The following is a 24,721-nucleotide window of genomic DNA, read 5'->3' on the forward strand; positions in this document are numbered from 1 at the left end:
TCGTTTACATTGGCTACAATAGCACTAGCCCATAGACTCTATTCTCCGTTAGTACATTATTGGGCTACAGTAGCACATCCAATGACAATTTTTACATATTTATTCCAGAACAATTGGCTACTCACCCTGTTTTTAATTTGGTGTCTTGTACCCTTCGCTACGTAGGAAAGTGAAGTTACATTTTTTTTTTATGTGAGAACATGAACATTTTGGCTATTGTCCTCCCGGAAAATTGCTGTGGCTCTTTCCATTCCTTTCCAAACGTCAAAATGAATGCTAATGGTGGATATAACCTACATTAATACTATTTCGTTTGTAAATGAACGTATTCCATTATATGTAAATATTAAATAATATCCATAATAAGAGACCCTCGCTCACTGGCTTAAACTCTGAGAAGTGCGAAACTGCTTGTGGGTCCCAGTCCTGAAGAGCATCCCGGAGAGTTGCGTGCGAAGAGCATGCCAGGTCATTGGGATGAATCCGCCACCTGAAATAGCCTACGTGGAATTTAACGCCACCCAATCGGGTATATAACATCAACCACATCCCTGACAAGAAGACCGCCGACTGATAAAGCACATTTACTGAGAGCTGTATTGTATGCAATAGTTTAGTTATTTTTGTTAAACTTTATTCACAAATTGTACATTTACGGGGTTCTAGACGGTTGAGGACTGCCTATTAACTTTGATTTGCAAATTGATTGGAACAGCCTTTAGGTGAGTTGTTACATTTGTATACAATATGTAAGCTAGTAGATCTGTTAATTAAAAAAAATGTATCAGCAAAGGTAATTTCCCTTGAATCGATGGTTTACTATGCCTACGCTTAGGCTACTACGCATTACACTTTTCCACGCTATTATGCCATTGGTCCCGGAATGTAAACAAACGTATGCGGGTGTTGTGAAATAACGGGATGCTAAATGAGTTTCATTGTGGCAGCTCTTGCCGTTGTTTATTGTGATAGATGAATGAATAAATATTAAACACCAATCCGTATTGTTGCTTGACGGGGACTTGCGAATCTTTATCGTAATATGCCCTTCGTGTAAGCTTTGTCTTCTTGAGACCAGTAATGCATTCATGTTAATTGACTCAGATGATGATTCCACCTGGGGACTGCTTATATGCTGGGAGGAAGAGAAGGAAGCCCATCCAAAAACAGTTGAGTACCACTACCAGATATTGTCACTTTTGTATTGAATGTTTTATTTGATTTGATTAATTAAATCATAATTGACCTATCTTATCAAGCTATATGATTGGAATAATGCAACCATCTATTTCTCATCTGTTGCACACTACCGATCATGAATGAATGATTATATTTGACATGTGCAAAAGTTGTACAAAAGTGACTTGTTACATTCAATAATAATATATTTTTTTATTAATCTAGGCAAGTCAGTTAAGAACAAATTCTTATTTCCAATGATTGCCTACCAGAAGGCTAAAGGCCCCCTGTGGGGATGGTGGCTGGGATTTAAAAAAATATATATATAATACAATTATAGGACATAACACACATCACGACAAGACTACATAAAGAGAGACCTAAAGATGGCAGCAACACATGCCAACACAATAGTAGTCATGAGTTCTTAGAATCAACCTATTTGATTTTAGTAGTTCATCTCACATGAAATGCATACCTGTTGGTTACATGTGCAAACTAAAATATATTCTATAATGACAGTAACCTTGTTTAAAGTCTGGCATTGATAGATATTCCACACATTTGTAAATTAATTGACAAAAATAATTTATGTTCAAACATAGGCTACAATTTAAACAGAGCATCAAACCCAAAAGCATTCGTTGTTATATTGTGTTTATTTCCAAGGGTATTTGGTTACACTTTGAATTGTGGTGCTAATACCATGTATTTACATTATTACATTGGAGAGTAAGATTTGGTACAGTACACCTGTTACACCAGTTTATTTGATATAGTTCATGCTCATCTGTGAGCATTTGTCTCTTCAGCATTATTCTGTTGAAGGACCTGCTAGCTACAGAGGCTTTCCCTCTTCATTATTTAGTCATTGTTGTTTTTACTTTTTACTCAAGGACTTTACTGTTTCTCAGACCCCACAGACCACCCCTGACCATTCTCAAAATATCCCCTTAGACAGGATACAGGTTCCAATAACTATTGATTAATATACCAGAGGAGACTATATGTCATTAATGCATGCTTGCTTATTGAATAAACCAGTCATCATTGGGGAAATAGCACTGTATTTTTGGCCTCAGGAAATTGATCTAATACTTCCTAGATTATTTATTTTTCATAACATCAATTAACCTTGTTAAATTATTTGGCTCTATATCCGACAGAAAACAGACAGCGGCCAGCCAGAAGACCAACCCGTCTAAGAGGCACCGTGACCGTCTGAATGCAGAGCTGGAGCGGTTGGCCAGTCTCCTACCCTTCACCCCAGACATCATCTCCAAACTGGACAAGCTCTCAGTGCTCCGCCTCAGCGTCAGCTACCTCCGGGTCAAAAGCTTCTTTCAAGGTACGGACAGCACAGCGTCCCCATGTGGTGCAGTTACACCCTATACAGTCTCTCGTGACAGCAGTTACACCTTATCGTGACAGCGAGCATGCGGGTTTTGGCCCTGAATGCTAAGATTACAACCTATACTGTAGTATGAAAATGATTTATTTTTACTGCAGGATCTGTTGTATATTAGATGTCACACTTCATGGTGCACTAGTGTACATTCTGTATCATATGCATACAGTACTGTGCAATTCATTAAAACCCCCGAGCTGACAAGGTACAAATCTGTCGTTCTGCCCCTGAACAGGCAGTTAACCCACTGTTCCCAGGCCGTCATTGAAAATAAGAATTTGTTCTTAACTGACTTGCCTGGTTAAATAAAGGTAAAATAAAAAATAAAAAATAAATTATCACAACCTTACAAAGTTTGTTTTTATAATGAAAATGTTGTTTTGTACACTTGAGTTGCATCACATCCACAGTGCTGCCACACTTATTTTACCCTAGTGCTGCTTCCCTGTCATGAAGCTATAATTCTGTTAACATTATTAATGAGAACATTTAGACAACATTTTAGACAACATTTAGACAGCTGAAAGAATGTTATTTATCATACAAAAAGGGTGGTATGAATCATCAGGCTGGGTGTAACACATTCAGACAGCTAGCTGAACTAGGTTCTACATGTGCTCTGCTGTTTATCTCATGGACCGCTACAGCAGGCATACAAGACATCACGAGCCTTTTGATATTTTCACCATGCACACTCCTACCTCTCTCCTACTTTTCTACGTATTTGACAAGGTTTACTACATTGAGAAAATGAAGGTGGAAAACATGACCAAACAGATATTTTACCCATGCATGCATGACGCCACTGTGGCACCCTTGATCATTGTATTGGATTAACATGCCTGGTAGCCTATATGAACTATTGCAATATACTTATATATATGTTGGTTAAATGTACCTTCTTGTTTTTTTCTGTGTCATTTCCAGTCCCTTCTGTAATTAAATATGTTAGGTCAAGGTGGGGTTGCTACATGTGTTAACTTAATTTGATTATCTGATTCAGAACAGGTTTTGACTCAAATGGCCACATGTTAAATGAGGTGTCAGCCATCAGCTATTTATGACTTCTTTGCAATATGCTGTACATCTTTAAAGCTTTGAATTGCTTCAAAGGCAAAGCTCATACTGGAGGTAGCTTACCTGTTTTGAACAAAAAGGATAGATATGCTATCTAATGACGGAAATTAGTAGCTCTGCTCTTTTCACTAATATCAATAGCTACAAACTTAAAGTAATTGTATTGTCCAATTGAAATCTCCCATCTACAGTTACAGCAGAACAGAAAACAAATATTAAACCATCTTCCCTCATTAGGGATGTAATGAGCTTGTCTCTTTCTGTGGCCATGCTGGAGCTGGTGGGTATCTTTGCATGAATAGTCTCAAGTCAATAATTGTGTAGATTGGCACTGCACAACAAAAGGCGTGAGTGGCAGACCCCAAACCACTAAATATTTTGGTCCATCAAGGACAAGCTGAGAGCACAGCATGCAGCAGAGCGAAATCCTTTGTTGTCCCAACACTTGTTGGACTGTTGTCGGGCACAATTATGCTCAAATTTGATCACCCAGTACTCAACTCCCCGAGTTGATCACCAAGTCTGATTTTATGACCCCTGGATAAGACTAAATGAAGCACTACAAATATTGGTTAAGATTTGACCCTTAAACACAAGAATATATTCCAGTTTCAACAGGTGGTTGTTTTTTAATAGGTTTTTAGCACCCTACAAACCTTCAAGTTTAAAGCAGATGTTATTTACAGCTACAGCCTGAGACAATGCTGTAGCTGTTACACCACTAACACAGGATGTGTGCCAGAACTGTGGTTTTCTTGTTTTTCAGTCATCTCTCATTTTGTGTGCTATTTGCTAAGTACATTTGTGAATAATCTTGATGACGTATCTCATTCAGCTGACACAGTGTGTGAGTAAGGGGGATCGATGCTGTTCTTTTAAAGGATACTGTATAAGGATATATCATATATCATAAGCTGGGTGGGTCGAGCCCTGACTGCTGATTGGCTGACAGTCGTGGTATATCAGACCGTATTCCACGGGAATGACGAAACATTTATTTTTATTGTTCAAATTACTTTAGTAACCAGTTTATAATAGCAATAAGGCACCTCGGGGTTTGTGTTATATGGGCAATATACCACGACTAAGGGCTGTATCCAGGCAATCCGCATTGCGATGTGCCTAAGAACAGCCCTTAGCCGACTTAGTCATGTGTGCATACATTTTTATGTATGGGTGGTCCCAGCGGGAATCGTTGTTAGCATCATGCTCTACCGACTTAGCCACACAGGAGCATAATAACGCTGTAAACCCCTATGGCCTTATGAATGGGTGTGCAGTACAAGTTGTGCTATGTACTGTTCCTCCTTTTTGTCAGCAGCTGTGGTTCCCCTTGCCAGGTTCTGTTCATCAGGCCCATTTAGACATCACGCACTCTTGTACGGTCTTCACTGCTGATCGCAATAAGCTCACAGAGTGGTTAATAGGATTGAGGCATGCACTTCACTTCATTGCAGTGAGCTCAATTATAAAAGGGCAGGTAAAGTGATGGGGTGGCAGGTAGCCTAGTGGTTAAGAGCATTGGGCCAGTAACCGAAAGATCACTGGTTTGAATCACTGAGCATGGGATGTGCCCTTGCGCATGGCACCTAAACCTAAATGCTCCTGTAAGTCGCTCCAGATAAGATCGCCTGCTAAATGACTAAAACGTCAATATAAAACGATAGAACTAGTACAAACTACACTGCTCACTGTGGTTTCAGGTATGTGTCCTTGCAGGTAGGATCACAGTGTCAATGGTAAATAATACCATGGTTCTGATACTGCCTGTTGCACATTCATCATGAAAAGGCTTCTCTTTGATCAGACTAGAGAAGGATGTGATGGATTCATAAGAATCCCCAAAAGTCCATAGAAATCATGTCATTTTCCATGCTGCCTGTTCCTTAAGTGTTACCTGAAGCTTGATGTATGCTGAGCGTCTTGTCAGCGCCAGCTAACTTGCCTGTTTGATTTCTATGAGCCGACATGACAGTGTATTTCTGTGAAATACAGAGTAACGGGGGAAAAGATCATGAAAGATATTAGGAAGCTGTGATGTGCTCCAGCACATGAGGGAGTAATTGTGCACTAGTGAAAGTGTCAGGGAAGGCATAGTCAGATCAGAGAGTTAATGAATTCTCCACTTTCTCCCGAGTACATCGCGTGACTGCTCCCTGGCAAGGCCCTGGGCTGCCCTCAGGGCTCATTGTAATGCTCAAGAAAGAAAGGTATGTACCAAGTGCACTATGCCACAATGTTGGGTTTTATAGATCAGCTTTGCTTGGTTGGAATCTGATGCCTTCACATGACACGAGGAGGATGCTGTGTGTGAATATGAATGATGGCTTTCAAATGTGATTATTTTCTGATTTTGTTTATGATCTGTTGCGTATTGTAAACACAATTTGAATTGGTTATAATCAAATCAAATAATTATATACTGTACCTAAATTGTTGAATCAGATCCGACTTTCAGGGAATTATATCCCAGATGTGGCCAAATTAAGTAATTAAAATGAAGCTAATCCGAGCTAATGTATTTGAGGCGCTGCCAGGTGAGTGGATTTGACCACATGAAAGCAAGAGAGGTAGACTGGGTAATCGTCCATAACCTTTAAATGCTCTTCTGGAAACACACTGTATGTACAGACTGATAGTCTTCATAGGGAAATGCAGAAAATGTTCTAGGTTTGATTTAATGACATTGAGAGTGATGAGTGACAGGGTTTTGAAATGTTATACAGTTGGTACAAAGAGAGGCACATTTTGAAGTACCAATGAGAGAGCATTACTTTTATGTAAAACCTTTTGGTGTAAGTACTGTGAATGCTTTGAATTGTGATGTTTCACACTGCAGTCTGGTTCCTTATTTCCCATTCCAGTTACATGTAGTGTTTATCATCAAGGGGCTAAAATGGAACCAGTAAACAGAAGAGGTCTTGAGTTCTCCCATCTCCATGTTTACTGGAGGGCAGAGTGTTACACTGCTGTTTGGCAGCTGCAAAACCTTCTCTGGCAGATTCCCTTCAGCTTGCGTGCAGATCGGGGAAATTCCAGTTCCCTCTTGTTTCTAGTCATCATGTTTGAATAGACTGTTTTTCAATACGGATCAGAAACATTCCTTCCAATGGATCCAAGCAATTAACTCCCGATTCTAATATGGGCCAGGATAATTTACAATCATATTAGCTTTTCTCAAATCCCATTTGTTGTTACACTTAATCCAGAAAGCTATTGTTCACTTCATTTGTTTTTAGAAAAGGGTACAATTCATTTAGCTTGTTCTGTTTGTAACACATAATTATTATCATTGAAAATGATTATCATTCTTTACAGATGTCATATTATATCATATAGTATGTACAGTATGTTTGATCCAGTGAATGTATTTTTTGTATTTTTACTGCTTTTCACTGATATTCAGTCACCAGATTATCGGTTAAAGTGTTCAATCAGCTCAAAGGCGATATTCACGGAGTGAAAATATATTCTGATTTGTCTGCACGCAATAGCGTGAGGTAGTGACCCCAATATGTCATAAGGCAGGGGCACTACTCTTGGTCTTATTGCAGAGACTGCAGTGCTAACTGATTTGGCACAAGCCCTTTTGTCTAAACTGTGATTTTTAATGTGACATCAGATCATAAAAAACATTCCATCAGCTTAATCTCTAGTCACACCCTCTTAACAAGCATTTTCACCACTGATATTGTGATGCATTTTGGCATGATAACAATGAAAGCTGCAAGACAACAAATGTATGTTAATGGAAACAGACAAATAGACAAATGTTCAAAAGTGAGGATGACAGGGGTTGATCATCTGTAATAGCATACAGTAGTAGCATACCATCTTCAGGGCTTCTAGTGTTTCAACGGACAACGGCTTTTCTACAACAAATCCAACTGCCCTTCGGACTAGTCACTCTACCACTTGTCACTTCATATACAACTCTATCGACTCAAGAACGTAATCTCTGATTAGAACTAAGATGATAGCTAAACTTCTCACCAGCTCTGTCGCCCTCGTGAGACAGACGCACAATTGCTTCCATCAGCTTGGGTGTCACTTTGGCCTGTAACCTAATTGGTGTTGGAAGAGCTACCATTACTAGGGATAAGTTGTCCATCTGCAGACTGCAGGACAGCACCATATGTGAACCATACGTGAACAAACCCCTGAAAACTGAAAGATAAGATCTCGGACTGGGAATTTAGGCAGTAACAATTGAGTTGAATTAATTTGTTAATTAAGCTTTTAAATTAGGTAGGTATATTATGGTAGTTACGGTAATGTGTAAACAACAATGATATCATTTCATAAGATGTAGGTTCAACATGGCTGTGAAAGTAAGTAGTCTTATTTAGATTTCAGATTTCGCTCCTCAAGTAACTTCACTGATGTTTATATAGGCTTCTCTTTATTTTGGAGATTTTTTTTATTGATTTAACCTTTTATTTAACTAGCCAAGTCAGTTAAGTACAAACTCTTATTTACAATGACGGCCAAACCCTAACCCGGATGATGATGGGCCAATTGTGCACCGCCCTATGGGACTCCAAATCAATGTTGTGGTACAGCCGGGAATCGAACCAGGGTCTGTAGTGACGCCTCTAGCACTTAGACCGCTGCGCCACTCTTCTTGAGATTCCCAGTGATTTATCCTCTCCTCTGCACCTTACACTGACCCTCTGAAGACTCGCATTACTGTAGTAGCTACTCACAGTAATGTCAATCAGCAAGGGTGAAATGTTGCAGGTTGACGTTTATTGGGATGAGTCTAGTCCTGTAGGCAGAACTGAGTGATTTCCGCTATATGGGCCAGCTGCAAAGTAAAAATTGGATATATTGTAAAAATGAAGAAAAAAAATGTAAGGTTATGTTTAGGTTTAAATCAGATTTTACGACTTTGTGTCTGTGCCGGCTAGTGACCACTGCAGAGCTGCCTCCAGAACAAGATTCGTCATGAAAGACACTAACCTGCAAATCAGTCCTAGAAATTAAAACCTCCTCCCTGCCTCTCATCCAGTTCACCTCACAAAACCCAGTGATTGATACAAAGGTATCACTCAAAAATACAAGGACGAGAGGTGAACATGTTTGCTCTTAGAGCCATTGAGGAGGAAAACCTCACAGTGTTAGTAACAGTAGAGCCCTCCTGATACAGGTAAGTACTGTAACTACTTGTGACTGAGTAATGACTTTTAGCCTCTTAGGAAGTCGGCACACGGTCTCTTTAAGAGGCTCTTCGTGTAGTAGTGGTGTAGTTAAGCTCACCAGCCGAGCAGTTGCGTGACTGCAGCAGACTGGGTTCTGACCTCAGAAACGGTTATGAAAACGATCTGTAGATCAGTGCAACGAGTAGAAGACCAGCCTTGCAGAAATGAGTGACCCTTATTGCCTTTACAGCACTACACAGAGACCAGGACATACGTTTTTACAGATGTTAAGATTGATTCACATACCCAGTCTAGAGGTGGTATGGAGCAGGAAGCTCCATTGACTTCAATGTGAGTTATTATACTGTACCTTTCTTAAAAGCTTTCTATGACATTTATAGCGTAGTTAAGTCAGCGTTTAGAAGGTTGATATATTTATTTGGTGTCCTTGATGTCATTATTTCGTATACGTTTTATCCCTCCATAGCCACCCAGACTTTTTTGCTTTGTGCAGTACTGCTGTATACATGTTCCAAGCCAATGAAATTAAAGAATTAAAGGCTCTGGTCTGAATGCATTAGTCATGGCATTGCTTATGCTTGGCAGCTGCATATTCCTCTTGTCTAATTCACTTCTCTACCTCATTACTCTACTGGCAGATGTGTTTTAGAGAGAAATGCTCATGGGCAATTGTTATTAGCCTCTACATTTGCTGGTTTGTATGACAATCTTTTGAGATAAATCTTGCTGTTTTATACTTACAACTGGGTCTGACAAGACAGCGTGACAAGGTCAATTGAATGGTATTAGTCAATATGGGGAGGGAGAAACCCTGTGTATTCTGCACCAGGATCAGGGAACTCCTGTTGTAAATGGGACACCACTCTGACATGTTTGCAAAGGTCCCATTACCACCAGACAAAATGGTGGTAGCACAGTATCTGTATTGGCTGGCAATGACAATGAAAGGTGCAAATTGCTACAGTATACTAGTAGAACACTGCTTCTATGGTATTATGTAAAGGGTTTATTCTACATGGATCTGTTCCTACATTTGAAAGTTAACAAAACACTTAGTGTAGAATATCTACATAAATTCAGCAATTGCGTTTTGCTCATATTCATCTGTAGGCTATTGACCTATTCAAAGGTAATTTGCTGTCATTTGATTGCTGTTTAATATTGTGTTCGATTGTTGCATTGCTTTAATCAGGGCACCCTTGTGAATAAGACCCAGGTATCAATGAGAGTGTCAAATTTGGTTAACAAAAAATGTAATGGCTTATTTGCTGCGTGTGGCCTATTTGATCAAATAGATGTTTTGTGATGCTTAAGTTGTTACAAGTGTACTGATATACCCTGTCTTTGTCTAGAATGGCCCCACCTGATCTTGCCTCCTCCCGACTGCCTTCCATTTTTGAAAACATTTATTTTCATTGTTAGAGTGGTCAGTTGAGTATAATTTTTTTCTTCTGTGGTATAGCTAGGGCTTTTCAGTCTCAAACGGCCGTGACCTTTGATTGCGTTGGGGGCGATGAAACAACAGAGCCCTACTTAATGAAGGGATGCAAAGAGGGCGGAGGTGTGAATTACACGTGGAGTTTGGCAAAAGGCAGCATGATTTGTTGACATTATTGTAATCCAAACCCATCCTTAATTTACTCGTTGTGATGCACTGAGGTTCCAAACTGTTTTAAACAAGTCTGACTTTATACCAACATTATTTTATTTATACTTTTTAGTCAATTTTGATACTAGAATAAAGGTTTCTGACTCATATCGATGCCACATTGGCCATTTTCAAGAGATTGGTTGGTTTCAGGGGCAGTCGCTCTTTAAAGGTCAGTGGCTTTATGTTGGATTTGATTAAATGCCCAGTGCAGTCAACAATGTGATTTTCCTGTGATTTATATACACTGAGTGTATAAAACATTAGGAACACTTGCTATTTCTATGACATAAATTGATTAGGTGAAAGCTATGATCCCTTATTGATGTCACCTGTTAAATCCACTTCAATCAGTGTAGATGAAGGGGAGGAGACAGGTTAAAGAAGGATTTTTAAGCCTTGAGACAATTTAGACATGGATTGTGTTTGTGTGCCATTCAGAGGGTGAACAGGCAAGACAAAAAAATGTAAGTGCCTTTGAACGGGATTTGGTAGTAGGTGCCAGGTGTACCGGTTTGACTGTGTCAAGAACTGCAACGCTGCTGTTTTTTTTTTTTTCACTCAACAGAAGTTGGAAAGGATGATAATGCCCTTTTAGCATAAGAGCTGTTTGAAAAGACCCGGCCTGAATTTCTAGCCTGTTTGGGTGGGATGGAGATTTGGCCTGCCTGGTGACATCACCAGTTAGTTCAGTTTCCCCCTCTCCACTCAGACCACTCCCAGACAGTCCAAACAAAATTGCTTGAGAAGCTATTTTAGTTTCTTTTTAACAATTTTAATTGAAAACAATCACAGTAAGGTACTTACCCAGGAATTATTTCATGTTGAGATGAAAACTGCTGCATTGGACCTTTAATGCAAGGCGGGACAAATACTTATTGAAAACACATTCTACTCAACCCCGGCTTGCTTTTTTGTGTGCTCAGTTTTATTTTGCATGCAAGCAACCATACAGAACAACACATAAACCAAGATTGGTATTAAGATTATTTTCGGCTCTTCTTTATGACTCCCATGATGTCACTTGGCTTTTATGCAATCTGCTCCTTGGCTAAATGGCTGTCTCTCAAACATAAAACCTACAACAATGGCATTATATATAGTTAATGGAACAACTACGAGGGCCTGCTGGCCTGGAATTCTGAAGACTGATTTCGAAAGTGGAATGGAATTGAGGGTATATAATTTGGGTAATTCTACACATAGTTGGTTGGCTATAGCTCAAAATCTGATTACATAAGCAAATTAGATCACTAATAGTTCCAAAACCTACAAAGGCGTTATTTTGGGGGTAGGTGTTCGTTGCTCTCCTTGATTCATTGTCAGTGGATTAAAATGATTGCCTTAAATCCAGAATTGAGAGTTTTTTTCCCCCTTCAAAGTTTGGAGGTAAAGAGTCATTATGATGGTCAATGTTAGTCCAATCACCATGGTTTCTGACATCTGAGATTGGTGTTTGTAATTCTCATGTTTTTAATATTACAAAAATATGTTGTTTTATAAAAAGATCATGAACCAGAGCATTTGGGCAGTGTTGTCATTCCATTCCCACCGACACTATTTCCCCTGCATAAACACACATCTGGTTGTAAATGTAACGTTGACTGTCTGTCAGGGGAGTGTCTGGGTTTGATTAGCATGTAATCTCCCATCAACAACAGCCCCAGCAGTGTATCCCAGGGAGAGAGAGGGTTGGTCCTTTTCAATATATTCTTTACTAAAACAAAAGATAAAGATACAGTTTTGTAGCTTTCATGCTGTAGGTATATCTATCATGTCAGAGTTGGATAGCTGTTGCATCAGGCCAGATACAGTATATGAGAAAGGAATGTGTATTTGGAACAAAACTTTTTCTGTGGGGAAAAAAATACTATTTTCAACCACAAATTGAGATATTGTTGAAATTAACAATGAACTATGCAATTCTTCAGTTCAGCGATATTACTTAGTGGTCCTCTGAGTATTTTTACAACAACCTGTAGGAATTTGATTTGACTGTTGCTAACTGTCCTCACTATTACAACAACGGCTCTATAACTGAAAACATTCTTGTTGTATTTGACTCTTTATTTAAAAAGATACGGCATTTGGATGTGCAGCATGCCCCTATAGTAATGAAGCTTGGTTTATGGACCTTTTGTTTTCATGTGTTCCGTGTCAATGTGTGAAGTAGCAGACATCTGCTTTCCTTTTAGACCACAGATTTAAAGATTCTCCCCACCATGTTTTTCCAGTCAAGCCCTGAAAGCTGCCCTGGCTCCAGTCAGTGGATTGCGTGTAAATTACAGTATGTATATGTGTCAGTATATGAGCCATTGTCTGCTGTGAAATTCTCCCCATTTGGGCTCGGAAAGTGAGTGCCATGAGGGTGACAGATTAAAACGTCTGAACACTGTTGGGTCTGTCACACCGCAGGCTTTTAACCTGAAGTGTTCAGGCCTCATTGACCCTGTCAGGGCCTGTTGTGGAGTGATGCCGCACACCACAGAAAAGTGTTGGGATGTTACTGAAAGAGAGCACGCTCAGAGCCAGGCGGGAGGAGAGCAGGAGCGGGAGCCGCCGGAACCCCCCTCACGCAACGCCTGGGATTCCGTGCAGGGGAAGGATTTACACGGCACGCTTTGGGAGTCCCACAGCTTCACACTCTCTTCCCCCCCTTTTGCCTACTAATTCCCTGCTCTGTTATTTTCTGTTCCCCTCCCCATTCTCGATAGGAAGTATTTACTCAGCTGACACAAAACAGGTGAAATCACACCCACACATTCTTCTGTTTCTCTCACACTGGTACAGGAGAGGCAATAGTCATGCAATGGTGTTGCTTGCTATCTCTTTTTTTTAATTCACTCTATTTCTTTCTTTGACTTTTTTTTTTTTTTTCTTTCTTTGACTTATTCCCAAAGAACAAAACACTTTTGAGTTTCCAAATCCCCTATTGTTATATCACCAGGTAGTTTTGAACTATTCTGGGGTGTTGGCTCAGGTCAGCAATGACATAGTTGAAGCTAGTGGGGTCCGTTGTCTGATGGTAGACAATAGGATTCTTCTGCCACTCAGCAAACCGCTCAGACAACCTTACAACCGCTTCAATATTCATATATAAAGGATGGTATTGTTTTTCAGACACAGTCAACGTGTCACTAAGTCCTGGCACAGAAACTGTGGGATCCAAGCTTGCTTTTAACATCTTTAAATGGGTGGTTTGTATTCTCACATTTTCTAGTTTGACCTCAACAGTCTCACCATGTTAACATTCAGCTGAATTAAGTCTGGTCCACTAATAACAATTCCTTCATTTTTATGGTCTGTGGACAATTGACTTTGTCCTCTTTTGTTTCTGGTGAGAGTCTGCCAGTATAGCAGCAGTGACCAACCCATGTCAATAGTCACCAGAGGGACATTTTGGCAACTAAGAGTACAACATCCAGCCATAGATACTGTACCTCTTTAAGACTGTGTTAATATTGGAGCTTCATAACACAAGTGCATCATTAGTTTTCCTGCTATTTCCTCCAAGGCAGCATCACATCAACATTAACATGGATGCTATTGCTGGCTACAGTCGTTTGACTTACAGTACCAGTCAAAGGTTTGGACACACCTACTCATTCCAGGGTTTGTCTTTATTTTCATTATTTTCTACATTGTAGAATACTAGTGAAGACATCAAAACTATGAAATAACACATATGTAATCATGTAATAACCAAAAAAGTGTTAAACAAATCAAAATATATTTTATATTTGAGATTCATCAAAGTAGCCACCCTTTGCCTTGATGACAACTTTGCACACTCTTGGCATGCTCTTAACCAGCTTCATGAGGTAGTCACCTGGAATGTATTTCAATAAACAGGTGTGCCTTGTTAAAGTTAATTTGTAGAATTGATTTCCTTCTTATTGCGTTTGAGCCAATCAGTTGTGACAAGGTAGGGGTGGTATACAGAAGATAGCCCTATTTGGTAAAATACCAAGTCCATATTATTGCAAGAACTGATCATTTGTTTTTCAACAGGACAATGACCAAACACACATCCAGGCTGTGTAAAGGCTATTTAACCAAGAAGGAGAGTGATGGAGTGCTGCATCAGATGACCTGGCCTCCACAATCACCCGACCTCAACCCAATTGACATGGTTTGGGATGAGTTGGACCCCGGAGTGAAGGAAAAGCAGCCATCAAGTGCTCAGCATATGTGGGAACTCCTTCAATACTGTTGGAAAAGCATTCCAGGTGAAGCTGGTTGAGAGAATGCCAAGAGTGTACACAGCTGTCATCAAGGCAAAGGGTGGCTACTTTGAAGAATCTCAAATATAAAATATATTTAGATTTGTTTAAGTAGGTGTCTCCAAACCTTTGATTGGTACTGTATATGTCATGCTATTCTGAAGTCCTAAGCAGTGGTTGCCTGCCCGTGCCCACTCCCCACAGCCTGGGAGTGATGGACAGAACAGAAGGAATGGCTGGTGATGTGAGTGGTGGTAGGTAACTGTTGGCTTGCCACTCGCCACTGCTTGACTCTATCTTCAGTCGGTCGTTCCTTCCCCTCCACAGCTACACATCCCTTCTTCCCTTTATCTCTCCCTCCCCGCTAGCAGGTGTATGCCTCTGCCTGATTGCTGGGTTGGTGGGATGTGTATCTCAGGTGTATCTCTTCCTCCCCCACTAGCAGGTGTATGCCTCTGCCTGATTGCTGGGTTGGTGGGATGTTATGTGGCCTTAAAGGTGATGTGTAGTGGTGGTGGATGCTGGGATCCATCCAGCAGCAATCCCACCCCTCCTACCCCAACGCACCACTCCCAGATCCCCCCTTCAGGCTTGCGTGATGAAAACTGCTGTTTGTATTGATAATGGAGAGCCAAACCTCCAACTGGAGCACGTGATAATGAAATCATGGCCTGGATTAGCGTGCTGATTTGCCCTGCAACCGATCACATGAGGAATCCTTGTGATGAGTCGGATTTCCATGGACTGTGGAGGGAACATTCATTAGAAATCGTGTCACAGGCAGACCGATGAAGTCAACTCTATCTGCTTGAATCACGCCATGAGACAAGCTATAGAGAGAATAAACTATGTGGAGTAGAGGGAATAGCATCCAGGCGATTCAATGTCAAAGTCAATTTGGGTGTACTTTCAAAAGCTTCAGTCTCCTGATGAAGAGTGATTGGTGCTGTGATGTGGTTATGAACCAGAGCCACTTTAGTGGATTCCGTTGTAAATACATCAGTGAATTAAGAACTAGCAAGCACACCATGTACTCTTCAGTTGATGGTAATAGGTCCATTTTTTGGGCATACCTAGTTAACTAGTATGGCTCCTCTCCATCTCGTGTAACAATGCGTGTGTACCTTTGACAAAGATCACTCCCTCCATATGATCCATTTGATCATACTTATTGTATACAGTCACAAGCAGTGCTTAGTGTTCATCTCACACAACCTACTGAATAAAACAACATCTAGAACAGATACAGTAGATACTCATCACAAGCCTCTGAAGGAAGAGTACAGTAAACGTGATGAAATCATCTGAATGATTTATGCCTTGCCCTTGCTGTGACTGTGAGGACAACAGAAGCAAATATGAATGACTCATTGTGTGTTTGAGGGCAAGTGTATTAAAGGAAGCTTGTGTTTACATTTCACTGGATCCGCTGTGATTGAGGCGTAATGATCATTGACTGTAACAATGGCACCTCTCCCATTGAGTTCCTGTGGTCAGTTCAAGCAGTTTGTCTGAATGTGGAAATGTCAAACCTGTGGTAATCTAACTGGACATATTGTGCAAACAATTTTCTCTTGTTTTCACTGGTTCTTCCAGATGAGGCTCATATGCTTTGTACTGTATGTGGTATCATTATCTTAGGAAGGGCAAAGATGTGCGTGCTCTTCATCATTGCCCTCACATAAGTCGTGACCTCTTTGTTGTAAGTGAGCATTAACATCCATTGTGAGTGGAAATTATATTGAATGTGCCTTCTATGAAACATACCAAGTTGTCTGTAGTAATTCCCAGCAAAGCATATGCTGGCCGTTTCCGACTAATAGGGAATGGCTGGAAGAGGATTTGTTGGCACGATTGCTATTACTACTATTCTGTTTTTTTTCATATCATCCCCAGAGGTGTGTGTGTGTGTGCCTGCCACCAAGCGTGTGTGTGTTAGCTCATGTCCGTGCATGTGTTTGCCTGCTTGCCTGTGTGTTTGTGGGTTAGCTCCATTAGCTCACTCCTAAAAGTAGAAATAATACAATTGATAGAGTGCATTTCCATGTTATCCATGCTTTCACCAATGCAGTTGTCATGGCATGCAGTATAGACTGTTGATGCTAAAAGGTATATCAACTTAAGGACATGATGTTTGGACAATTCCATAAGGAATAATGTCATGGATTTCCCACAGTCTTAGTTATTACCTTGACAGCGTATGTTTGCATGTAATACTATACATATAAATGTAACTGCATGCATTATTTATCCCATCTACTAGGTATGTTGTTTCAGTTGCATTGTGGGCCTAATGTTTAGGCAGAGAATTCTGTGTAAGTTAGCGGTCGTCAATATTTAACAGCTGTAGGTATTATGAAATTCTTTGTAGGCTAATGTAGCTTGCCATCTTACATGCAATGGCTTGAACAGGCGCCAGACCACTGTTAGGGATATGGAGGAGATTGACAGACGTTTTAGTTGCGTGACAGTGTCACCTCAGCCAGCCAGCTCCTACTCCCTCTCTCTCCCCCTCTCTCTCTATCCATTTCTCCCTTCCTCCCTCTAGTGATCCTGACCTGGATTTCCTGGTTTAGTCATGGAGGGGGCAGCCAGGGAGCCAGGAGGGTGGGAATACGCTAATGAGGTGGCTTGGGGCCAATTTCCCGCCCATTTTCCTCCCTGACCCCCTTGTGCCGCTGGTGAATATACTGTATCTTTGTGCTGTGAACACGCAAAGGCTGTCAGACAGCAGGGACTCTCACACGCACTCTGGGCACAGTCACTTCTGCTCTGTGCTCTCCCTCCCTTGCCGTCCGGAAGATGCCACAGCACAGGGAAGCAGCAGAGCGGACCAGGAGCAGGGGCAGCCTGGTACTGTACTGCCTCTCTCTCTCCTCTGTGGTTCCCAGGGAGACAGGTGTAAACACTGCCTCTCTCTGGACACAGAATGTAGGATCCACACACCCTTTAATCATAGCTTCAAGAAAAAGGGAGATAGGAAATGATGCTGTAAAAAAGTGTGTGTGTACTGTACTGCCTCTCTGTGTGTGCATATTGCAGTAATGAGTTCATATCAGTATGAATTGAAATCTGAATTGTGAGAATTGTTCTTTTGGAATGGAGAATGTTACCTTTTTTAATGTACCCTAATCATCTGATATTTATTTCATTTTTATTTCACCTTTATTTAACCAGGTAGGCAAGTTGAGAACAAGTTCTCATTATCCAATTGAGACCTGGCCAAGAGAAAGCAAAGCAGTTCGACACATATAACAACACAGAGTTACACATGGAGTAAAACAAACATGCAGTCAATAATACAGTAGAAAAAGAAGTCTATATACAATGTGAGCAAATGAGGTGAGATAAGGGAGGTAAAGGCAAAACATTTCTTTGATTACTTATCATACACTCCACATCTACAGTAATAAACCTGTTAGTCCCTTGAAAGTTGTCTTTTTTTCTCTCATCCAGCCATCCAGGAGAAGCCATGCAGAAAGCACATCATGGAGTCGCCTGTGAACCACCAGGATACCAGGAAAGAGAGCCTGTCCATGGGGACCCCGGGGACCAGCAGCAGCGTGGTGGAGAGTGACCTCTTACTGGAGGTGAGACAAAGTGGAGCAGAAGGGTCAGGTTGTGATTTGTCCTCCCAAGAGATCACTGATGAGAGTACTGATAGGGCTGGAAATCAGAAAGGAATGGGACATCATAGTCTTGTGCCCAGTTGGTGAAAGCTTAAGCTTAAGACTAACAAACCATAAATACAACATGTTCATTAAACAGAATTAAATGCAGTCTGCCCTGACTGTGTTTTTTCTTAAATAATAAATACAATTGTTGAATGAAAAAATGACACAAAGTTGAATTTAGCCACATTGATTATTGAGGTTTAGAACATGTCTTGATGATATCGTGGCACAAAAGTGGAACTGGTTGGATGATGAGTAAGACCAACCCTCCGCCCGGAACTACCCTCAGCCCTCCGTGTCTCAGAATACCCGTCCTCCCCAAACCCCCGCCCTGCCCGAACTCCCGCCCTCCCCTCCCACAATAGCGTGACACCAAAGCAGCCGACCATGATTCTGCTGAATGAAGATGGTGACACGGTTAGGTCAGTATCACACCAGAGAGTGGGAAAAGAGGGCCCAGCTGACCTGGGCTGACTTGAATTAGACGGGAGGTGACAGGGCCTGCCAAGGAGCAGGCCAGAGTCACGACAATGTCAAACACAACAGCTCCAGCACCAGCCAACACAGGGAAGTCAATGAGGAACTCTGTGTGTTGTTTCCTCCCGTTCTCCCTGTTTTTCTCTTCAAATCAGGAGGCATGAAGAGAATATTTTGCATGTTTCATTCCGATATCCATTCATTATCGGAAAAAAACATTTATCAACAAACTACTCATCAATCAAGTGCAACTGAAGTTTGTCCCCTGTGTGTTCTTAGTACACACATACAGTATGAATGACATTTATTATTTAAGTTTTAAGGCAAACAAAATGTTGACTTTGGTAATACTGAAAGTGTTGGAAAAGTATAAGAAATACAGAGGACAAATATACAGAACATTTTCTGATTCAATTAAAAGAGATGATATCCTGAATTCATGTTCAGACATTTAACATGACTGTTAATGCCGTTGTGTATTAACATGTGGGTCTGTCTCTTGTCTCTTCTAGTCCCTGACTGGGTTTGCCTTGGTGGTGAGCACAGATGGGTTGATCTTCTACACCTCCACCTCCATTGTTGACTACTTGGGCTTTCATCAGGTATGTTTCAATCACACCTTGTATTCTCAAAGTCATGATAAATCAGAATTCACTTTGCTACTGAGGGTCAATGATCAATCAAGCCGTAATAAATGCAGTTGAAGTACAGTACCATTGTACAAGCCTTTCATAGAAAATTACATTCTGAGGAAACATTATACAGCATTGTAAAACTGTTTTATAGTAAACCACCAACAATAGAAAACATAACAAAATTGACATAGAAGAGTTTTTTTATTACAAGGCCATGCCCTTTTAGTAATTAAATTAAACATAACAGAAATCAAACTGTGGTTGAATGAAAAAGATTCATATGACCAACCATGTCAAAAGTTGAAAATAGCCAATTGTGTAGTTCACTGGATTTTAACAACATTTATTTTATTCTAGAAGCAAACAGCTGGAACTTTTCCATTGAATTTACTTTGCAAGTTTGTAACTGTCCTTTTTGAGTGAATAGATTTCTATTAGGCCTAATTAAAGCCGGGGTTTTAACATGGGAAGGAGACTAAAGAGACAGTGATCGTTCCTCTGATGGGAATTAAGATGGTGTTGCTGTGTGTTCAACAAGCGGGGTGCTTCACAGGGCAAGTGTTCAAAGCGTTGCATGCAAAAGAAGCGGATATTATGGGAAGGTTGAATATTTTAGTGGGAGTCTGTCGTTTTATGAACAGAGGGTATAGCTGAGATGGAAAAAAGAGAGGAATTACGAGTGTGGGCTGGGGTTGCAGGGTTTTTCATCAGGATAGTGTTGCGTCTGTCCTCATGCAAGCAGCTCTAGTGTCACGCAAAGCACAATCAAGGCAGCGAGGAGGGCCACCCATCATCCCACTAACTGAGGAGAGGGGAGGTCGGGATCTTTATTATACATGCAAACTGCAGGGAGTCATAACTCATCACTCACCGATTCAACTGTTGTCACCAATTACTCTGCTGTGATACACATTGTATACAAGTCATTACTTAATGCTTTCACTATTTACTCCTCAGTTTTATTGATTTAAATCATCATTTATAGATCTCTGACTGGCAAACAGTTAAACAAAGCAGTTTGAAATGACTGAACACACTCGGTAATGATGACAGCACAGTTACAAGCTCTTTATACATTCTGACTTTCCGTTTCACATCTAAGCTTTTCTTCTACAAAAACAATTATTTGAAAAAAACAGTTTATGCCATGTTTAGAATCAAGATCTCCCACATAGAGGGAGGGATGCTGATTGAACTGAGTCTGTCACAGAAGGTCCTCCCTCCCACACCCTTCTGGTCAGCGGTGGGAAACCGAAAAACAGAAGAGTTAAGTTCTCAGTGGGCTCGCTGCAGGCTGACACTTGCGGTGTCTGTCTAGAAACCTCCATGGCGTCTGACCATAGATGTGTTTCACCCGACCGAGACACAGGTTAAGTGGGGAGGTCAATGCGTTGACCAAACACAATGGACGGGTAACTGGGGGTTAATTGGTTGGAGGGCTGAATGTTTGATGACTCGTTCCTCCTTTACCACTGCTCCTCCCCATCTCCTCCCCGTCTCCTCCCCTCTCCTCCCCATCTCCTCCCCGTTTCCTCCCCATCTCCTCCCCATCTCCTCCCCTCTCCTCCCCATCTCCTCCCCTCTCCCTCTTCTCCTCCGTAGACGGATGTGATGCACCAGAATGTTTTTGATTATATCCATGTGGAAGAGCGGCAGGAGTTCAGAAGACAACTCCACTGGGCCATGAACCCCGGGACCCAGGGGGCCTCCCTGGACCAGCACTCAGCCACAGGAATTGGTGTGTAGATCATTTCCATCAACAGAACCTTTGTCTCTCTGTGGAACTGCTAAAGGATGCAGGAAAGCCCCTCATGATCACATGCAACTTGTCATTTACATTAGTTTCCATTCATGACCATTTTGTAGAGGGACAAAGGGATTAGTACATTAGTTGCTGTATACAAGACACAGAAAGAAAGAAAGGATACTGTATTTTATTTGTCATTTGCAATACTATCCTAAACCCCTCACTGTAATATTGGTGGTTAGGAGACCAAAACAAATTTAAAGTAGAGCGTTTATTACATAGGTTGTACTAACAAAAATGCTGTGGCTGTCCTGTAGGTGATGACTTTGTGATGAGCAGTCTCTTCCATGCCCAGGAGCCTGACGGTGTTCCTCTAGAGCGCACCTCCTTCCTCACGCGCTGTTTCATTTCCCGAGTCCGTTGCTTGCTGGACAGCACCTCAGGCTTCCTGGTGAGTGAGTACCTTGGCTCGCACAAGTACCTGACAATATCCACTCTTTTACAAACGGCATTAACCGTTATGCTCCACACAGTATGAAGTCAATTCTGATTGGCTATTCAGTAATGTATGTGCACTTTCTCCTTGGGGGTCTAGGTTAGGTTACTGTTACTGTAAAGCACAAATACTATGAAGATATATGTTGACATAAAAAGGGCTTTATAGTTCACTTTGATTGTTTGATTGATTTTTTTATGTTTGGCAGAGCATGCAGTTCCAGGGCAGCCTGAAGTTCCTGCAGGGCCAGAAGCAAAAGACAGACTCCGGGGCACTGCTGCCCCCCCAGCTGGCCCTGTTCTGTGTGGCCGTGCCCCTCATGATTCCCTCCATCACAGAGCCGAAGATGAAGAGCACGACGATCAGGAACAAGAACAAGGGCCCCGTCATCCCCACACCAGATAAGCACAGGTAAGCAGTACTGTGGGAGTGGTGAGCATGGGGAGAGCTGAGCAGTGAGCATTCTTTTTTAAATACTGTGTCTGTCTATATCATGGTTTTACTAAACACTTTTTGAAGGAGCCAGGCATGTACACCATTTAGCTTACAATCAATTTACATTTTAAGACACATGTTTATTACAGCATCAGTTTCAGAATCCAATCACTGGGTATGCTGAAATCAGTCAAATTACTACTTCATACTGTAAATGTACACAACTAGAAGATTATATAATGCATACATGACCATGGATATATTTTCCTTAGCCATTTTCCTAAATAAAGGAATGCTGTCTGTCATCTTTGTTTGTGTTCCCACAGTGACAAGAGGCATCGAAACACCAGAGGTTCATGTGACAGCAGTGACGTATTGCTTCTGAATTGGTCCAGCAGCTCCAGCAGAGACCCTTGCCACTATACCCCATGGACACCCCTCTCCAAAGACGGCATCAGGTATAGGAACAATGGTTACTACACCCAGGAGGAGCCCATCAACTTCTGCCTGTCTTCCATGGGTGGTGGGCCCAAAGCTCAGAGCGTTAATCATCCATGGGACATCCGCACCGGGTCCACCATAAGAAAGGGCCCCAGCAGCAGCTACATACCATGCAGACAAGGCAAGTACAACAACCTGGGGAAGTCTGGACCTTACAGGATGTCTCCAGGATATCACGCTAAAAGACAGGATGCCTCTCAGAACAAACTGTACGGAGGCCTCCACAGCCCAGAGGCGGAGAGCTTCTGTGAGGACGGCATGAAGGCAGACAACAACTACATGGGCGGCCATCTTGACTGTTACAATGGCATGGTGTTGCCTGAGACAGCCATAAAGACAGAGCAGGACTCTGACTCTGAGAACGGTTGCAACATCTACAGCATGCCCCACAACCTAGCCTGGGTGGGGAATGAGAAGCGCTACAGCATGGCCTACTCAGAAGAACCACAGGTGAAGTCGGAGGCTGACTACCATGACCAATACACCACCTGCCAAAGGAACAAGACCAACATGAGCCCAACGCTCAACGGATACCACAAATACTTATACCCAGTGGGGAGCAGGGCTCAGAAGGATCATAGGATACCTCACTCAGACCCTCTGTGTAGCAGTCAGGGAGCAAACTGTATGGTCAGCAATGTGTATGGGAATGGTACTGTGGAGCATAAAGGCTACATACAGCAAGACAACAAACTGAACTACGAGTTCAGGAATCATCTGGTCCACTCTATAAAGAGGGAACCCATGGACTCACCTCCTTGGTCAGACAATGGACATGACATTAGCCAAATACCCATGCAGAGAAATATGATTCACAACTGTGCATTGAATGATATTGTACACAAACCAAACCCATATATCTACATGCAATGAGGTCAATGGAAAATCTCATAAACCATCTGGGCCCCACATTGCTTCTTTATTGTATTGATGCATAATATGGCAGGGTGGGTAGTTATTTAATCTCAGGTAATCAGCAGTGTTACAAAGCAAAAATATATGGAAGCAAAGACAGGTGTTTTAATAAGGACTTTGTACATAAGACACACAAGATAAATATAACTTTTTTTCAGATTTACAGGACCAGTCAAAAGTTTGGACACCTACTAATTCCATGGTTTTTCTTTATTTTTTACATTGTAGAATAATAGTGAGGACATCAAAACTATGAAAGAACACATATGGAATCATGTAGTAACCAAAAAAGTGTTAAACAAATAGAAAAAAAACTAAATAGATTTTAGATTTTATATTCTTACCTTGATGACAGCTTTGCACACTCTTGGCATTCTCTCAACCAGCTTCATGAGGTAGTCACCTGGATTGCATTTCAATTAACAGGTGTTGCTTGTTAAAAGTGAATTAAATGAATTATTCTTTGATCGGTTGAATTAATGTATTATTTTAACAGTGAGTTTGTCATTTTTGTTTTAAAGACAGTGTTATAAATTAAGATTTAACAAAGCGTCACTTAACAGCTATTTACACACATTAATGTCTAAGGCGGTATCTGAACATAATAATGTCCAAATGTATTGCACAGCAATACTGTTAATTTATGTTCGTGGTCCATTGTTATATTTGTACATTTTTGTAAAATTGTAGTGCATTCAAAAGAAATGTTAGGAACTGTAGTTCTGTTTTATGAAGCCAATGTTTTATTATATTTTGAAAAGATTGAAAAAAATACAGTATGTGAAATTATGACATGTTCCCTTACATATTCCATAGCTGCATAGCTGCAACATTTCTACAGCATTCTATTATGCTGTTTTTAAAATAAAAATCTGTAAATTAATTTATTTCTTTCAAAGCTATTCTAAAAATTGTAATACTTTAATTGCAGACTTGTTTCTAAACAACTTTTGGTAACACTTTTTATTTGTGTATTTTTTATTACTGGTATTTCTGCCATTTGCCCAGATGGCCAGTCCAACCCCACATGAGTGAAACAATAAAAGATTTGTAGTAATACAGTGTAACAATGAATCGATACAACAGCCTGCTTGTTGCACTGTATGCTACATTTTTCAGGAAGGATTACAGTTATACAAGTTTC

At 41.0% G+C, this 24,721-nt stretch overlaps 1 protein-coding gene across 1 annotated transcript; it reads left to right on the top strand.

Annotated features, from left to right (window-relative positions):
* The first annotated feature begins 1,104 nt into the window (after positions 1 to 1,104).
* On the top strand, positions 1,105 to 24,634 carry ahrrb (aryl hydrocarbon receptor repressor b). Its single transcript, XM_021613376.3, has 8 exons — positions 1,105 to 1,169; positions 2,346 to 2,527; positions 18,154 to 18,287; positions 19,361 to 19,450; positions 21,086 to 21,221; positions 21,548 to 21,681; positions 21,935 to 22,137; positions 22,488 to 24,634. Exons 1-8 carry the CDS (start codon positions 1,105 to 1,107, stop codon positions 23,533 to 23,535), a joined length of 1,992 nt encoding a protein of 663 aa, XP_021469051.3. The 3' UTR covers positions 23,536 to 24,634.
* Positions 24,635 to 24,721: the final 87 nt, after the last annotated feature.

This window comes from Oncorhynchus mykiss, chromosome 8, assembly GCF_057628025.1.
Source record: "Oncorhynchus mykiss isolate SJ-2025 chromosome 8, ASM5762802v1, whole genome shotgun sequence".
NCBI classification, from domain to species: Eukaryota; Metazoa; Chordata; class Actinopteri; order Salmoniformes; family Salmonidae; genus Oncorhynchus; species Oncorhynchus mykiss.